Below are 14,760 nucleotides of genomic sequence, written 5' to 3'. Positions count from 1 at the left end.
TGACTCTCCGACTAATGCAATGATTGCATGGCCTCTGTCGGTTACACTGTGGACATATACGTCAGTCAAGTTCGCGGTGGACGTGATAATTTCATCCGAGTACCTTTTGCTTTCTGCGATTACACTCCAGGCAGGACTTGATCGGTTTACGTCGAGTCTTCTTCTCCGTCTGCATATTCTAAAACTGTCTAGCTGTAGAAAAGAGGTTTCTTCACTTCTGCTTTTTAGGTTTCGCGGGGTATCCTGATTTAAGGAGTCGACGTAAGCAGCCAAGGCTGAATCAGGGCTAAATTGTGCCCCTATTATCAGTCCGACCCACAAGATATCTTCGATTCCCCCAATGGAAATCAGTTGTGCTAGCCAATTTAGTTTTTGAATACATGCATCTTGCTTATTTTATTGGAATAGTCCTTTATTTATTTTCGTCCTCGACAAATAAAAGTACGTTTGCACCGACAAATCTAACCCAATAATGATTATCAAGTCTCTGATGAGATGCTTTGTGCCAAGCCAGTCCAGTGGAGGCTATCCTGAAATTTGCCTCCCAAGACATTCCAAGCACGAATCTGATTGGTGTCAAAAATCGACCCATTCTGCATTATTGAAGGTTCACATGATGAATTATATTAGTTAGTAGTAGTGGGGTATTTTTCATCGGTGTCTACTCTGTAGAGACTGATTGATTGGGGGCCAAAAAGATAAAAAGCAGGAAATTTTCAGAACTGCAAGACCCTGATCTTCAAGATAGAGAATGGCTTTCTTTTGTTTCGAAATCTAGAATGTACATAGTATAGCTTTGGCTTTCCAGATTCAGCTTAGCATGACAGAAAATGATTTGTTTTATATCACTTTTAAAAGACGTCTTTTTTTTAACAGTTTCTGCTGGCTTTTCGTCGAGTTGAATCCCCGGCAAAAGTGGGACTCGGGGACCTTATGTGAGTATTCTCTGACGATGTCTTACTTTTTAGCGTGGATTCAAAAAGATAAAATCTGCCTTGCATCTATCTATTCTTGGATCTCGTAGGGCGCAGTTCCATATCTAGTCTAAGTGTGAAGAATTCATCCTTGCTAATTTAACGCCATGATACGCATCAGGACGTATAACCTTCTTTTAAGAATAGAGATTTCTTCGATCGTAAAAACTAGTGAACTCTTCAAGAATAGCTTTGGTCCGGAGTACAACTGTGGATGATTACAATGTAAGGGAAACAAATGAGGTTGGAGGAGGAGAAATGCTACCATAGACCAGACCCTGCCTTCGAGTCGAACCAGCCACCCAAGTTTCATAGCTACACCGGGAATTTTATCCCATGAATAAGTAGAGCTATGAGCAAATACAATATCAGGCCTTGTTTCAATTGAGATAATCACACTTCTATGGCGGACAATCGATCTAAACATGCCAGATGATGGTCATATTCTAAATTGCAGGACCTATCAAGTCGCGGCTAATAAAACGGCAATCGAATAATCGCATATCCTAAGCATCCCAATAAATAGAAGAAATACCTCATCCAATCATGACTATATCCTGGAGACAGATAGCCAGACTGGCTTAGAATCAGGTCCTCATCTTAGCGAGCTGTTGCTATTTATTCAACTTGTTTTATGCCCGTAATAGAGACCAATTTCATTCGAAGTGAAAAAATAAATAAAGAATCCCAAGGGCTCTCTCGAAATACGAAGGAACAAGATTCTCTCATAACGGGTAGATCACTTCAGCTATACGGCCATTCCAGGGATCAATGGACGTACTGTCATAATCAAAACTCTCCTGCTCTCTTGCGACATGGACTTTGAAGTTATTACAATTTAAGGACCTTTGTTTTTTTGGTTTATCTGAGTTCGGTTCAATTCAATTCTATTATATATCACTATCCACCTTTTCACATAGTATACTAAAGATATCTAATTTGTTATTCCCCGCCACACTCCGTTAGTTGAAAAGCAAATCATAAAGTTATGGTCTCAGATCTTTCAAATAAGAAATGATTCGAGCTTACACAATTCTATCGGATCAGTACTAAGCCCAATGCGAATTCACCCGTGGCCATGGTATCGCTGATCTCTCGTATGAGAAATGGTTCAAAGTCTGTACCCACTCCCAATTCGCACTACAACACCAACAATATATTGCTTTCTGAATAACCCTTCCCCTTATTACGAAAGAGTTTTAAGCTAAAAGACAACCAAACTCACTTCAATTGGTAGGATGGTGGCTAAATATGTATTCTCACCAATCCCAGATACAAAATCCGATCAATGCAAGTTGAAGAAGAATGCGATATAAATGAGTTATAAACTATTAAATTAGACTGATATCTTACATGAAAACATCAAAAATCAGACGCAGCTTCTAGGATCATGCAAAGTAATTATGGAGATGTGGGGCTTCCGTACGAGTTGGAAAACTCGAGAGAACTTGTACGCAGCATGTACTACTTACTGACCTTCGGCATCACCAACAGTAGAACATATTTATTTGTTCCTGGAATAACCAAGATAAGCATCCCTTCAAATATGGTAAAGAAAAATTGACTGAGAAATCAAGAAAAGATAAAAAGCCTGCATTAGCTTGATCATCAAGAGCCTCGAGAGACAGGATCAGCGGTCAAGATTCAATTAGCCATTTGAAGATCACCTCGCCGATCAAATCTAGTTGCAGCTAACAATCAACTACGTGACTAGAATCAATCATATGTGAGAGTTCACTAGATGTCTCGAGGGAAAGGAATTCAAGTCTCTCGATATCGTGGTGTAAAGACCAAAGACCTAATAGATGCAAGATGCAGCAGCATGAATGTGTCTCAAAATTGGGGATTTGTAAACAACATGACCAGATATGAAACAGCAGTCCGAACGTAATCGCCCCATCCCAGTCATGCATACATCAGACACTTACAGTAGCAAGCCCATTCCATCCAATTCCATCTCATATTGATGCATTTCACTGCGCGTCTTTCCCTCCAATAAGCCATGATGAATTAAAAGCATCGGCAAATTTCCCTCCAACCTCGACCCACCCAATCCGCCACGGAAAAAACAACGAATGAAAGTCCACAGAAACCAGCCAGCTCGGACAAACGCGATCTGAGCGCCCGGCTGGGCAAATGCTTGTTCGACTCGGCGAACGTCCGTGATCCACCGGAATCAACAGTCCGGGGTCTCCATATTATACTGTGGGGAGAGGAGAGAGAGAGAGAAAGAGAGAGAGAGAGATGGAGGGGAAGTTGGGGGAAATGGGGAGAGATGACTGACCGGGATTTTAAATTAAATTGATAGGGGGAGAAAGGTATCTCCTTTCGTTCGAATTCAATTCTTCTCTTTTCTCATCACCCTTGCTTTCTGTTCTTGTTTAGACTATCACAACACTATCATGGGCCTTACCACGCTGAGAGGAACGTCACTTGGTCGAATTATTGGTATTATTGGTGCTGTAGGCTTTGTATTACAAGGCTATGATCAAGCTGTTGCCAATGGTTTATTAACACTTGGGTCTTTCATTTCTGTATTCCCTGAAATCGATACGGTCAACACTCATGGCAGTCAGAAATCACACAACTCCACCATCCAGGGTATGTTTGCAGCAAATATCACTCTGAAAAGCATTACGAGCGCTATACTCAATTCATCTAGGGACAACGGTCGCGATTTATGAAGTTGGTTGCGCTTTGGGTGCTTTAGGGTGTGTCTTCCTAGGCGATAAACTCGGTCGTCGTAAGACAATCTTCTTTGCGGGCTGTATTGCCTTGATTGGCGTGGTCATTCAAGCAAGTCCCTTTGCACTGGGTCAATTGATTGCTGGTCGAGTCATCACAGGTGAGTTTCTTCCCCTTATAGAGAAAATCATTCACTGATAGAATGATCAGGTCTGGGTGTCGGTGGATTCACCGCAACTATTCCCATGTATGTATCTGAGTCCTCTGGTGCCGAAGCTCGAGGTCGAATGGTTCTTCTTGAAGGATGGTTTGCTATCGGCGGAATTGTCCTTGCAACATGGCTGGAATTCGGGTGAGTAAGATCAAAATATCAAAATCTCCTGGCATCTACTGCAGTCTTCTAACATCTTCCCTTCGAATAGACTATACTACGTTAGCGACAACTCCGTGAGTTGGCGGTTTCCAATTGCTTTCCAGGGATTGTTCGCCCTGGTGGTCGTCTCTTGTATTCTCTTCTTGCCTGAGTCCCCTCGATGGCTCGCACGAAGTGGTCAAATGGAAGAAGCAGCCTCAGTCCTTGCACGCATGGAGGATGTAGATGTTCAGTCTGAACATGTTGCGCAGGAACTAGAGATTATGCAGCAATCACTACGTATGGACACAGATGAGTCCATCTCAACTTCACCTTTTGCTTTGACGAAGAATCGCCATCTACACCGTACGATCATTGCAGTTGGTGTGAATATCCTTGCCCAAATGACTGGCGTCAACATCATCACTTTCTACTCCGATACAATCTTCGAGGTAATTCCCCACTCGAACCTTTCCGCCTTATATACTTCCCGAATCTGATAATGACTATCCCAGGCTGACCTAGGATACTCCGGTACAATCGCCCGAATAATAACCGGCTGTCTTCAAATATGGCAATTTCTAGCTGCAGGCCTAGCAGTCCTCCTAATCGACAGGATCGGCCGTCGTCCATTACTTCTAACCGCCGCTTTAGGCATGACAATCGCACAAACCTGTCTTGCAGGATTATCCAGTGATTTATCTAATAAATTCGTCGCTGGAGCCTCAATTCTCTTCTACTTCATGGCCCTCTTCTGCTTCCCAATCGGACTATTCCTCGTACCATTCATGTACGCCGCGGAAATAGCTCCATTGCGTACTCGTGCAAAGGTAACTGCCATGTCAGCTGCAGCAAATTGGCTATTTAATTTTCTTCTTGCGGAGGTGACGCCTGTTGGATTTGCGAGTATTCAGTGGCGGTATTATATTATCTATGCCTGTATTAGTGCATTTGCATTTATCAGTTTCTATTTGTTCTGTCCGGAGACGAAGGGGAGGACACTTGAGGAGATTGATGATATTTTTGTGCAGTCGACTTCTATTTTTGATCCTGTGAGGATTGCGAGGGAGATGCCTTTTCAGACGGATCTTTTGGCTCATGCTGATGATACTGAGAAGATTCCAGTTGGAGGAGAACGTATTGAGAACGCGTGAATCTTACAAGTGGAGTGGGCAGTGCTGATATAGATGGGATGTGTGATGCTTGATATTGGAATAGATCTTGGACGAATTGATGTTAGATGGTTTTAGATGAATAAAAGATACTTCCTATTTACTCGTTATGATTACAATTACTGTACTAACTTCTGCTGATTCCTTGGTCTGTTCAAATTGATTTGTTTATACCGAAGCGAAATACTCAAGTCGCTCCTCCCACCTAAGAATAGAAGTCTAGCATATTTAATAAAAATCCAGTAATCGAAAAGAAAAATAAAAGGCGAGAGTCGAACAAAATCCTGAGCAACAACGGGAAAGTCATGCGTTCATGTCCGATATAAGATGGAAATGCCTCCAAATAGTGAAGTGCTCCAGACAGAAGCAGTCAAATTCGGTCCCCGCCTCGAGATTTGACCACATGCAAGCGCTCCTAAGCAGAAGAAAAAAGCAAAGAAGGGGGTTGGAAAGGGAAAGAGAGGTTAAGATATACAGAAAAATGCTAATGCAGAGAGATCGTGTCCAAGGCCGTATTAATAGACAAAAAATACAAGAAATCACCCGAAAAGATTTCTAGTCGTCACGCCGACCAAGCTCATAAGAAGTTTCGGTAGCTCCGCGGGATTCTTCATCTTCTTTGAAGCTCACGCGACGGATGAATGTAGGCATTAAGCGTCGGGCATGTCGCGAAGGTGAGACAGAAAGCCGAGACGGGCTGATGATGGTAGGGACCTTGGTGTAACGATAGCGATATTTGGCGCCGAGAAGAACAACGCGACCATAGGTCCAGAAAAGGCAGAAACCAACGACCGCAGCAAGGAGGAAGCCAAGGAAGGTGAGGAACATCCAGTGTTGGCCCATCTAAACTCGCATTAGCATTGACCAGTCGACTAGAGCAGCAGAAGAAAGTACTTACCCAGAAAATGAGGTGGGCGTCCTTGCCATGCCAGCTGTTACCGGTATGATGGGTGAAGAAACTCCATGAAAACCGATTGTACTCGTCCTGCATTAGGATGCGGACTCGTGCGGACTCAACTGGCTTCTCTTGCATATATTCTTTCCAGATCACCGACAAGAAGAGCGGACCAGTCGAATACATGACGGTGATGTAGGGAAGCATCCAGCTGCGGTCATACTGTTGCAACAATTCGATCACGCGGAGGAAGAAAGGGTGTTGTGGCACGGAACCCATCGCATCGTTGGAGATACCAGTCGGAACGGTGCGTCGCACCCACGCGGGGTAGGCAAGCAGGGGGTCCAGTCGGCGATTGCAGCCCTAAAAAAAGATTGTCAGCGAAAATGGCTCTTAAGGAAATGGAACAGAACAGACGTACATCGTCCAAGTCGATATAAGTACCACCATAGTGAGCCAACACAAAATAACGGATAGAATCGGCGCGTTGAATGGGATATTTGTAGCCATCGAATGTGTCTAAGAACCAAGGATATTCGGCGGCGATAAACTCCCGAGATTTCTCATTTGTCCATAGCTATACATTAGTTAGTTGATGAAAACTCCAGCTAATTTCCTCATCAGAGGGGAGAAAGCACATACGATATATTCGTAGTCCGGGTGCAAGTCAATACAACTTTGTTGAGCATCCCGCCACACCTCAGGAATGGTCTCATTCTTATATGTTTGGTGAATGATCTTGGGGATAATTTGCGGGCGCTGTTCAATCAAACTCGAATTGGGCGAGGGCAACTCTGCGCGATGAATTGCGTCGGCGGCTGCATCTTCCACTAGAAGTGATAGCAGAGTCGAGACACTGCGAACCAAGAACGACAAGACAAGAAGGTTCACGACGACGAAGATCAAAAGACCGCGTCGCATTGTGAGAAGAGAGCACGAAGGAAGAAGTCCGAGGCGAAGAGAATAGACGACGGTGAAAGCAACAGCAAGAACGCGTGAGAAGTTGAATTGTTCTCCGAGAGGATCTCGGATTCGAAGCGGGCCCAAGGCCGCGGGAGAAGGTGAAGTGACACGAGACTGTGCAAGATGGTTGTCCTAGAAACAAGGTCGATCCGTCGATTGAGAGTAGTGCAGCAATTGCGCGGCGAGCAGTATAGTCGGCGCAGTTCAAGTTAGGAGGCGGGAGGTGGAGATAGGAGGGTTGGAAGTGAGGGGGGGAGGGGGGAGGGACAAGAAGGAGAGGACGAAAGTGAGAGCGAGAGAGAAAGAGAAGAGAAAGGGAATGTGCAAGACGAATAGGGGAGATAATAAGGAGCGACGAAGAAAAAGAAGTGTGGGGAATTAGAAGAGTCCAACTAAAACGAAAGAAGAAAAGGAGCGGACGTTGCGAGGAAAAGGCGAAGTCAAAGCGGATCGCCTGAGTTGGACTAGCGTGGGCAGGGGCAAAACTCAATATGGATTATGTCAGCTGGCGGTGGTGGCTGAGCATCTTCGCTCTGATTGGTCAGCTCATCCATTACGCGTCCATAGTGTACAATATACGTATGTGCTGTACAGTATTAATTATGTAGTTTAATTGAGTGAGGATATAGATAGTATTATGAAGTGTACAATATAGTGTATAGTATTTCCAAAGTATACACTTTAGTATTGAGACAGTGTACTTACAGTAGAATAGATATATACTATGTAGAGGCTGGATCTGGGTATTGCATATGCACAATGTATTGGCCCCATCCCCACATCCTGTACCGCCTACCATCTATCTACACCATAGTTAGTTGTACACCTGGGTGACGTGGGTGGTGTCCGAACTGACTCTATTTCGGGTAATCATTTCATCTAAGCGCTGGAAACAGTCAATTCGTGCGATGGGCAAGTTGTCCATGTATACTCTATGTCATGGTGCATGTGTGGGCAAATGCCTTCTCTCGGCTTCTCAGCCTTGTTCTTGGCCAACGTAAGAACCAAGGAAGAGAGTATGGAGTACTAGTAAGGACAACGAGAACAGCAAGGATAGGCATTGGATATCTGGGGTCAAGTGGGTGTATGTACATATCTACTACCGTAGAAACCACTTACTTGAATGGTGGTACAGCAATAATATACTTCATAAGTACTATAGTTGCACAACTCCCAGAATTTTTGAGACTGGATATGTAACAGAAATGGTCAATGGTATATAGTTATTGATAAGGATATATACTACAGAATATACTATATATGATCAGCTACTTATACTTGTACTTATACAGTAACTGAACTGAAATGAACTGCATATAACTATCAAGGGTATCTATCGCTATGTATGCTCGTATTCGTGTTGTTAACCTCGGCACCCCACGGTGTTCCCACCGTTTCTCGGCAGGTGCACAGCCCTCATTTCTAGGCAAAAAGATAACCAGCCCCCACTCCACAAATTTAGAACTGCAGTACATACATACTACATGCTCTGATCTGTACTGTGTCTTGTAGAGTTGAAGCCGTTCTTCACCCGAGCTACATAGTACGTATTCAGGCCAGCTGGTACAATACACATAGGCTTGCCACGGAACCACGGCAAACTCGGTATTTCAATCCTGAAATATCGCAAATATTTCCGCAAATCTTCTCATCAGACTCAATTTCTCGCAGGCAACAACTATCGGACTTCAGGTGCGGCGGCGACAGCGAACTCTGGGTTGAGATTGGCATTGGTGGGGCGTGCGTCGTCTTCAACGGCCTCGAACAATCGCCGCCACCATCGCGGCGGATCAAAAGGGCGATGGCCACCATGAAGAGTTGGATACACATCATTGAAGAAATACCACACATGTCCAACCACCACCCCACAAATTTCATCCTTTGGCACCTCTTTATGAACAACAATACTAAATCCCATTAACACCCAGGGCAAGTATGGTGCCGTGAAAACAAGAAGACCCAGAAAACTCAATCGAGCCTCTGGATTTCGTCGCGCCCAGATATAAACGAGACTGGACGAGAGCGCAGTTCCGAGAAAAGGTAACGAAAGGAAAGGCGATAACACGAGCAGCGAAGTCATAGCATAAACCAGTAACCAAGCGAATTGTGCCGAAGAACGACCGGACGATTCTTCCAGAAGACGTGAGTATCGCTGCAAGAAAAAGACATGGAATAAAAGATCCAGATTTAAAGGGCCGAAATAGAGAAATGTCGAGACAAGTCGCCAATATTGCGATTTGGCATAGACAGTTCGGAAGCTGTAGAATAGTTGGAATGGTGTCACGATATGACATTGTACCAACACCGAGGTGGCCACCGTGGCTACAGTCCACCATCTTGTCACTGGTGGCATCTCGTAGAACCATTGTTCTAAAGGGAATTGTCCCATCTGCCCCAGAGCAGCCATAATGTCAGATGAGCTTTATCGGAGTGAAACTCTCCAACTAAATGAGGTGTCAACTTGCATTGAATCGACTGGAGCGGGTTGGGCTTGGAGAAGGTCCGACATAGTCACGTGATTATGCACGAGAGACGCGAAATTCCCCAGCCTCCTCGATTTTCTTTCGCGATTCTCTCTTCTCTTCTTTTGAATAGTGTTGCCCGTCTTTATTTCTTGCTTTTTTGGCCGATTCAAAGGAATACAATTCTCTATCCACAGTCATTTCCCTCAAATATTGTTTTCTTTCATATCTTCAAAACATCTCGAATCCTCCTGCAAGGGCCAATCTGGATGCACGTTGAAAAGCTACATACATCAATTGCGCCAAATTAATCGAAGTGATTACTCATTGCGACTCGCATCGCATCGCCTGATCCGAATCGATCCAATTATACCCCGTCGCACTCTTGCGCGCAAACTTACCTACCAAAATGCCACCCAAAACCGCATCCGCCAAGGCGAGCTCATCAACAGCCTCCAAAAACCGTCCATCAAATATTTCACCATCAGCAGTTCGCAAGTCGAAGGGAGGTCCATCAAAGACGACTGCAGGAAAGCGACCATCAGATGTACAACGTAAGCCATTACCCCCCACCCCCACCCATAAGCAAATCTCGAAGTCCATGTTTGTTTATATTTTTCCCAGCCGGAGATCCAACCCCACAAGGACGACGTCGCCGCTACAAACCCGGAACTGTCGCTCTGAAAGAAATCCGCCGTTACCAACGCTCTTATGATCTGTTAATTGCCAAACTCCCATTCGCCCGATTAGTCCGAGAAGTCGCACTGGATTTACTACCCGCCGAACGAGGCGCAGAGTTGCGCTGGCAATCGCACGCAATTCAAGCATTACAGGAAGCATCCGAGGCGTTTTTGGTACATTTATTCGAGGATACGAATCTGTGCGCTATCCATGCGAAGCGAGTGACGATCATGCAAAAGGATATTCAATTAGCGCGTCGGATTCGTGGGGTTTGGGCTGGTCTTGGTTAAATTGAACCTATTTATCCTTGTACTGTGCTTCCCCTCCCGCGGGGGTTTTTGTATTGATTTCGTTTTTTTTGAGCGTTCCGGGGTTCATTAGGTATTGGCATTGGTTCTCTCGTCATATTGGATGGGAAGTATAGCTGATATTGCCGGCGTATTATGGTATGGTGTCTATGTTGGATTGGGGTGGTTTGGATTCCTTGTTTTACTCCCACCTTTTGTTCTTTTTCTACAATCCTAATGCTATTGCATTATACCTCTTTATTATCTTATGCCATTCTCAAGATCTTTCCTTGATATTGTTCTTAATTAATGAGGTAATTAATCATCGAGAAGAGTTGTGTTGATTCATCTACGTCAACAATCTAATACCTGCTGCAAAAGTGAGACTGATCAACGAATAAATATTATATTGCGGCGTGACCTATTCAAACAACGTAACGCCCCGTATCATATCATATGGTATCATAAACAACTTCCAAAATGTAATATAACAGAAAGAAGTACCGAGAAAGACAATTGTTTTCTGCAAGCCTTATCGTTTCAAGCCAGGTGGAAGGCCCATAACAAGACGTTGGCCTTCCTCTCGTACACTATTGGCTTCTTCTCCTTTACCTTGACGTTCGAGGGTATCAGCAAGCATTTCATCGGTGACACTGGCCCATAAACGATCATTGGCTCGTTTCGCCATTGCGCGACCGGCTCGGGCGCTCTTTTCCGCTTGTTCGCCTACGACGCCGCGGAAGTATTTCCAACTCATGAACGTGAGGGTCATGCAGGTGATTTGACTATTGCTGATGGCGGTTGCGGATTGAAGAGCTTGTTGGAGGTATTGTTTGGTTTGTATGGTGGATTCCGTATGTACGGTTGAACAAACCAGGAAATAAGCGGCCTGGATGTACTTATTCGGACTAGCCTGGCAGAAGGATTCGAGGGTGGATAGAATTGCAGGAAGTTGGGAGTGGGATGGATGGGCTGGATCGCGGAGAATGAGGACTGTGTTTAATGCTGAAAGGACACAGATGTCTCGGTAGGGATCGTTACGAGATATCTTGCTAGATGAGGGTGATAGTCTTAGCAACGGGGATTGGAAGATGGCTAGCGCCGATGCTAGATCTCCAGTCGCTTGAGCAATTGAGCCGGTGGCGTATTCCATGAGGCATTGAATCGATTTGGGGACTTCTGGATCAAGCTCCTGGGTAGCTTGTCGGAGGTCTTTGAGACTTTGAGTTGCAAAGTCCCAGTCGGTTCTAGAGCAAGCCAGGAAAATTCGTTGTAGAAGAAAGTTGCAGTAAAGGGTCCGACGCCATTCAACACGTCGTGCAGCATTGACCATGGCTTCTGGAATCTCCTGGGGCGTCTTGAAGTCTCCTATATTCACCATCAATATCAATGTTCTATCGCACGTACCATTGTTGAACAACTTACCCTGAATCATCCGAATGCCCTCATCAAGGTATTTCTCTGCCTTTCGACCATCATATGAGTTCTTGGCGCTCAAAGTGATGGAACTTAAGAAATACGAAAGCGCATAGAGGTCATGCTGGGGCAGCCAGCTAAAGCTCAAGAGTAGAGTTCCGTTGTGAACCTGAAGAATATCACCAGTATCGATCGATGATGGCCCGGCAGATTTCCCGTTCAGAGGCACAGAGAATGAGCCATCGGGGCGCCAATTTGGGTCGTTCAGTGTTTCATCCACCAAAGTTTGCATGACCTTCAGTTTTTGAGCAGACTGGTTTACATCGTACTCAAGCAGACTGCAACAAATATCGACAATCTGAATGAGGGTAGCGAGCTGGGGGATTTGTCGAAGTTCGTCATTCAACTGATGACTTCTTGCCGTTGCTAGGGCACGCTGTGCTTGCTCGATGGCATCAGAGCCTGCACCTTGCTGGAGATGCGACAACGCCTCAATGACTGCCGCCATTGCCGAGACGGCTCTATCACCATTGCGATTCGCCATAGCCGCAATCTTATGAAGATGCTGCAGTGCATGAACAGAATCATGATGTGTTGGAGCCGATAATGACAACGAAACACGCAGGAAACGGAATGCATATTCCCATGCCGCATGTCGATACCTGGGTGATAGTTAGTATTGCTTCTTAAAGATACAAAGATGATCACATACGCCTCAACATCTTGAATCATTCCATCCACTGCTTTGAGAGAAGCCTTTGGATTGGATTTGTGAAGCATCCGTGCCAAAAGATGTTGCATGCTATACTTCAAATCTAACATACGATTCTGAATTATGAAATACGTTAGTTGAGTGGAACATCGCTGATCACACTATTACCAAACACTCACACGCTCGCAGAGGTCAATCTATCTGCAAGTTAGCTTCCCTTCGTGGATGCCAAATCTATAAATAGGCCTACTTACGCCTTTACTTAAAGCTGTCTCCGCCTCGAGATCGTTCTCTGTTTCCTCGAATAATGTCCGAGCATACCGAAGCCTCACCAATGCTTCTTTGCGGGGCTGAAGTCGCCAGTTCTATTGAAAATGGATAAGTACAAGTGAGACCAAGAAATGGATGGCCGATGACTTACCTTGAGAACAGCTTCCAAGCAGCCCAATCCAGTGGAAATTAATTTATAGTACTCTTCGACTTCGCCTCTTTGAGTTGACAAAGCCATTGTAGTCCCATGGCTGTGTGCAGCATTCAAGTACTCGTCCGCTAGTGATAGAAGCAGGACCTGATAATCTACGGGTGGTTTTGAGGGCTTCACGACCTTATCTGCCGTTTGTTGACTAGGCTGCTTCTTCACCTGCTGCTTCTTGGGAGATTGTTTTTGGGTGTTGGCTTGCATATCCGGTGATGGTGCGGGAATCACCATTTGCGGAACAGCTTGATTCGCTGATGACGGGGTTGGCTGAGATTGTGCGACATTCGGCTTGTGGGCAGGGGGTGTGATTTTGGCCTCAGCCTTGGGAGGAGGTTGGACCTGAACCTTTTCGGGCTTGATGAATGGCAAGGGTTGCGGAGGCTGCGGGGTTTGAAATGCTTGCTGTGGCACAGCAGCTGGTGTACTTGTCACTTGAACTGGTGCTGAGATTGGTGCCGGCGCTGGCATCAAAGTGGCTTGTGGTGGAAGTGCAGGAGCTTCACTCGCAGGTGATGGGACTGAGCTTGTCTCGAGAAATTGCGGCGAAGAGACGTATCGAGATCGCGGAGCTGTTGGCAGTGGGGTCTGAACAAATAGCTCAGCTGGGTTGATGAACTGTTGCTGCTGCTCTTCTTGTGGTAGAGACGGAGGTGGTCGTGGCCCAGGATTTGCAGGACGTGCGGCGGGATGTACGGGTGGATTCTGCGGAACAGAAGACTGGGTTGGGGAAGGTGGAACGATGGGGAGCTGCTCTTGTTGAGGACGCGGGGATTGCTGGGGCAGCGGAGGGGGCTGAGGTTGAGGTTGAATCTGAGGCTGAGGTTGCTGCTGGACTTGGGGGCGCGGGGATTGCTGCAACTGGGGCCGTGGAGATTGTTGTTGGATTTGAGGATGTGAGAGCTGCTGCAATTGAGGACGCGGTGATTCCTGTTGAATCTGAGGGAAGGAAGACTGTGGGTGGAGAGCCTGGGGCCGTGGAGATTGATGCTGTATTGAAGGACGCTGTTGCTGCTGTTGTATCTGTGGACGTGGAGACTGCAACTGGGGGTGTGGAGAGTGTTGAGGCATTGAAGATAGTTGAGGTTGTGGCGGAAGTTGTGGACGAGGAGATTGTTGCATCTGCGGCCGTGGTGATTGCTGCTGCATTTGAGTAGGCAGAGAAGATTGCTGCTGCATCATCTGGGGATGTGAGGGTTGCTGATGTAGCTGATGAATTGGAGGTTGCTGTTGCGACAAAGGTGATTGCTGATGAATGAGGGGAGATTGTTGCAACTGCGGGAGAGAATGGGGGGCCGATTGCGAGACATGATGTTGCTGAGGCTGCTGCTGTTGATTATATTGGGGATATCCAGGGTAGGGCATCATCCCCGGAGGATACATTTGCGGTTTGCCATATCCATTGTATGGCGCCGGCGGCTGGGAAGCGACATTGCCGTACAGCAACTGCGGCGGCGGAGGATGACCGGTTTGATATTGCGGATGGATATACTGCGGATATTGACCGGAGTTCGGTGGGAAGCTCATCGCCGTGATATACCAGCTGCAGCTGGATTCCTCCCCCACGAATCGTTGCGGATTGGAAGTCTCTCGAGGTTTCGTCAAAGCGAAGTCGCGTCGGGCCGGTCAGCTGATAACTGATAAGATAAGCTCACCGCTTTGAACATCAACTACATAGTACGGAGG

The 14,760-nt window shown here is 45.9% G+C and overlaps 5 protein-coding genes across 5 annotated transcripts; 2 read left to right on the top strand and 3 right to left on the bottom strand.

Moving 5' to 3' along the window:
* Positions 1–3,376: 3,376 nt before the first annotated feature.
* N7469_005189 (sugar porter family MFS transporter) lies at positions 3,377–5,165 on the top strand (the record flags this gene model as incomplete). The annotated part of the gene is made up of 5 exons (XM_056644109.1): positions 3,377–3,575; positions 3,637–3,819; positions 3,870–4,011; positions 4,082–4,463; positions 4,527–5,165. The coding sequence occupies 5 exons, from the start codon at positions 3,377–3,379 to the stop codon at positions 5,163–5,165; spliced, it is 1,545 nt and encodes a 514-aa protein (XP_056500923.1).
* A 573-nt stretch (positions 5,166–5,738) lies between these two features.
* N7469_005188 (glycosyltransferase family 32 protein) lies at positions 5,739–6,999 on the bottom strand (the record flags this gene model as incomplete). The annotated part of the gene is made up of 4 exons (XM_056644108.1): positions 5,739–6,026; positions 6,082–6,441; positions 6,500–6,655; positions 6,721–6,999. 4 exons carry the CDS (start codon positions 6,997–6,999, stop codon positions 5,739–5,741), a joined length of 1,083 nt encoding a protein of 360 aa, XP_056500922.1.
* Positions 7,000–8,719: 1,720 nt separating this feature from the next.
* On the bottom strand, positions 8,720–9,448 carry derA (putative ER-associated proteolytic system protein Der1; the record flags this gene model as incomplete). Its single annotated transcript, XM_056644107.1, has 1 exon — positions 8,720–9,448. One exon carries the CDS (start codon positions 9,446–9,448, stop codon positions 8,720–8,722), a length of 729 nt encoding a protein of 242 aa, XP_056500921.1.
* A 464-nt stretch (positions 9,449–9,912) lies between these two features.
* On the top strand, positions 9,913–10,474 carry N7469_005186 (histone H3 family protein; the record flags this gene model as incomplete). The annotated part of the gene is made up of 2 exons (XM_056644106.1): positions 9,913–10,057; positions 10,128–10,474. 2 exons carry the CDS (start codon positions 9,913–9,915, stop codon positions 10,472–10,474), a joined length of 492 nt encoding a protein of 163 aa, XP_056500920.1.
* A 529-nt stretch (positions 10,475–11,003) lies between these two features.
* N7469_005185 (uncharacterized protein) lies at positions 11,004–14,477 on the bottom strand (the record flags this gene model as incomplete). Its single annotated transcript, XM_056644105.1, has 8 exons — positions 11,004–11,839; positions 11,897–12,549; positions 12,600–12,715; positions 12,779–12,796; positions 12,854–12,964; positions 13,021–13,869; positions 13,937–14,397; positions 14,456–14,477. The coding sequence occupies 8 exons, from the start codon at positions 14,475–14,477 to the stop codon at positions 11,004–11,006; spliced, it is 3,066 nt and encodes a 1,021-aa protein (XP_056500919.1).
* Between the last annotated feature and the right edge of the window lie 283 nt (positions 14,478–14,760).

The sequence above is a fragment of the Penicillium citrinum genome, assembly GCF_028827155.1.
Source record: "Penicillium citrinum strain IBT 23319 chromosome Unknown utg000004l:1.0-2404223.0:1.0-2405248.0, whole genome shotgun sequence".
NCBI lineage: Eukaryota > Fungi > Ascomycota > Eurotiomycetes > Eurotiales > Aspergillaceae > Penicillium > Penicillium citrinum.
Note: the sequence above shows the minus strand (reverse complement) of the source record. Positions and strands in the feature narration are given on the sequence as shown.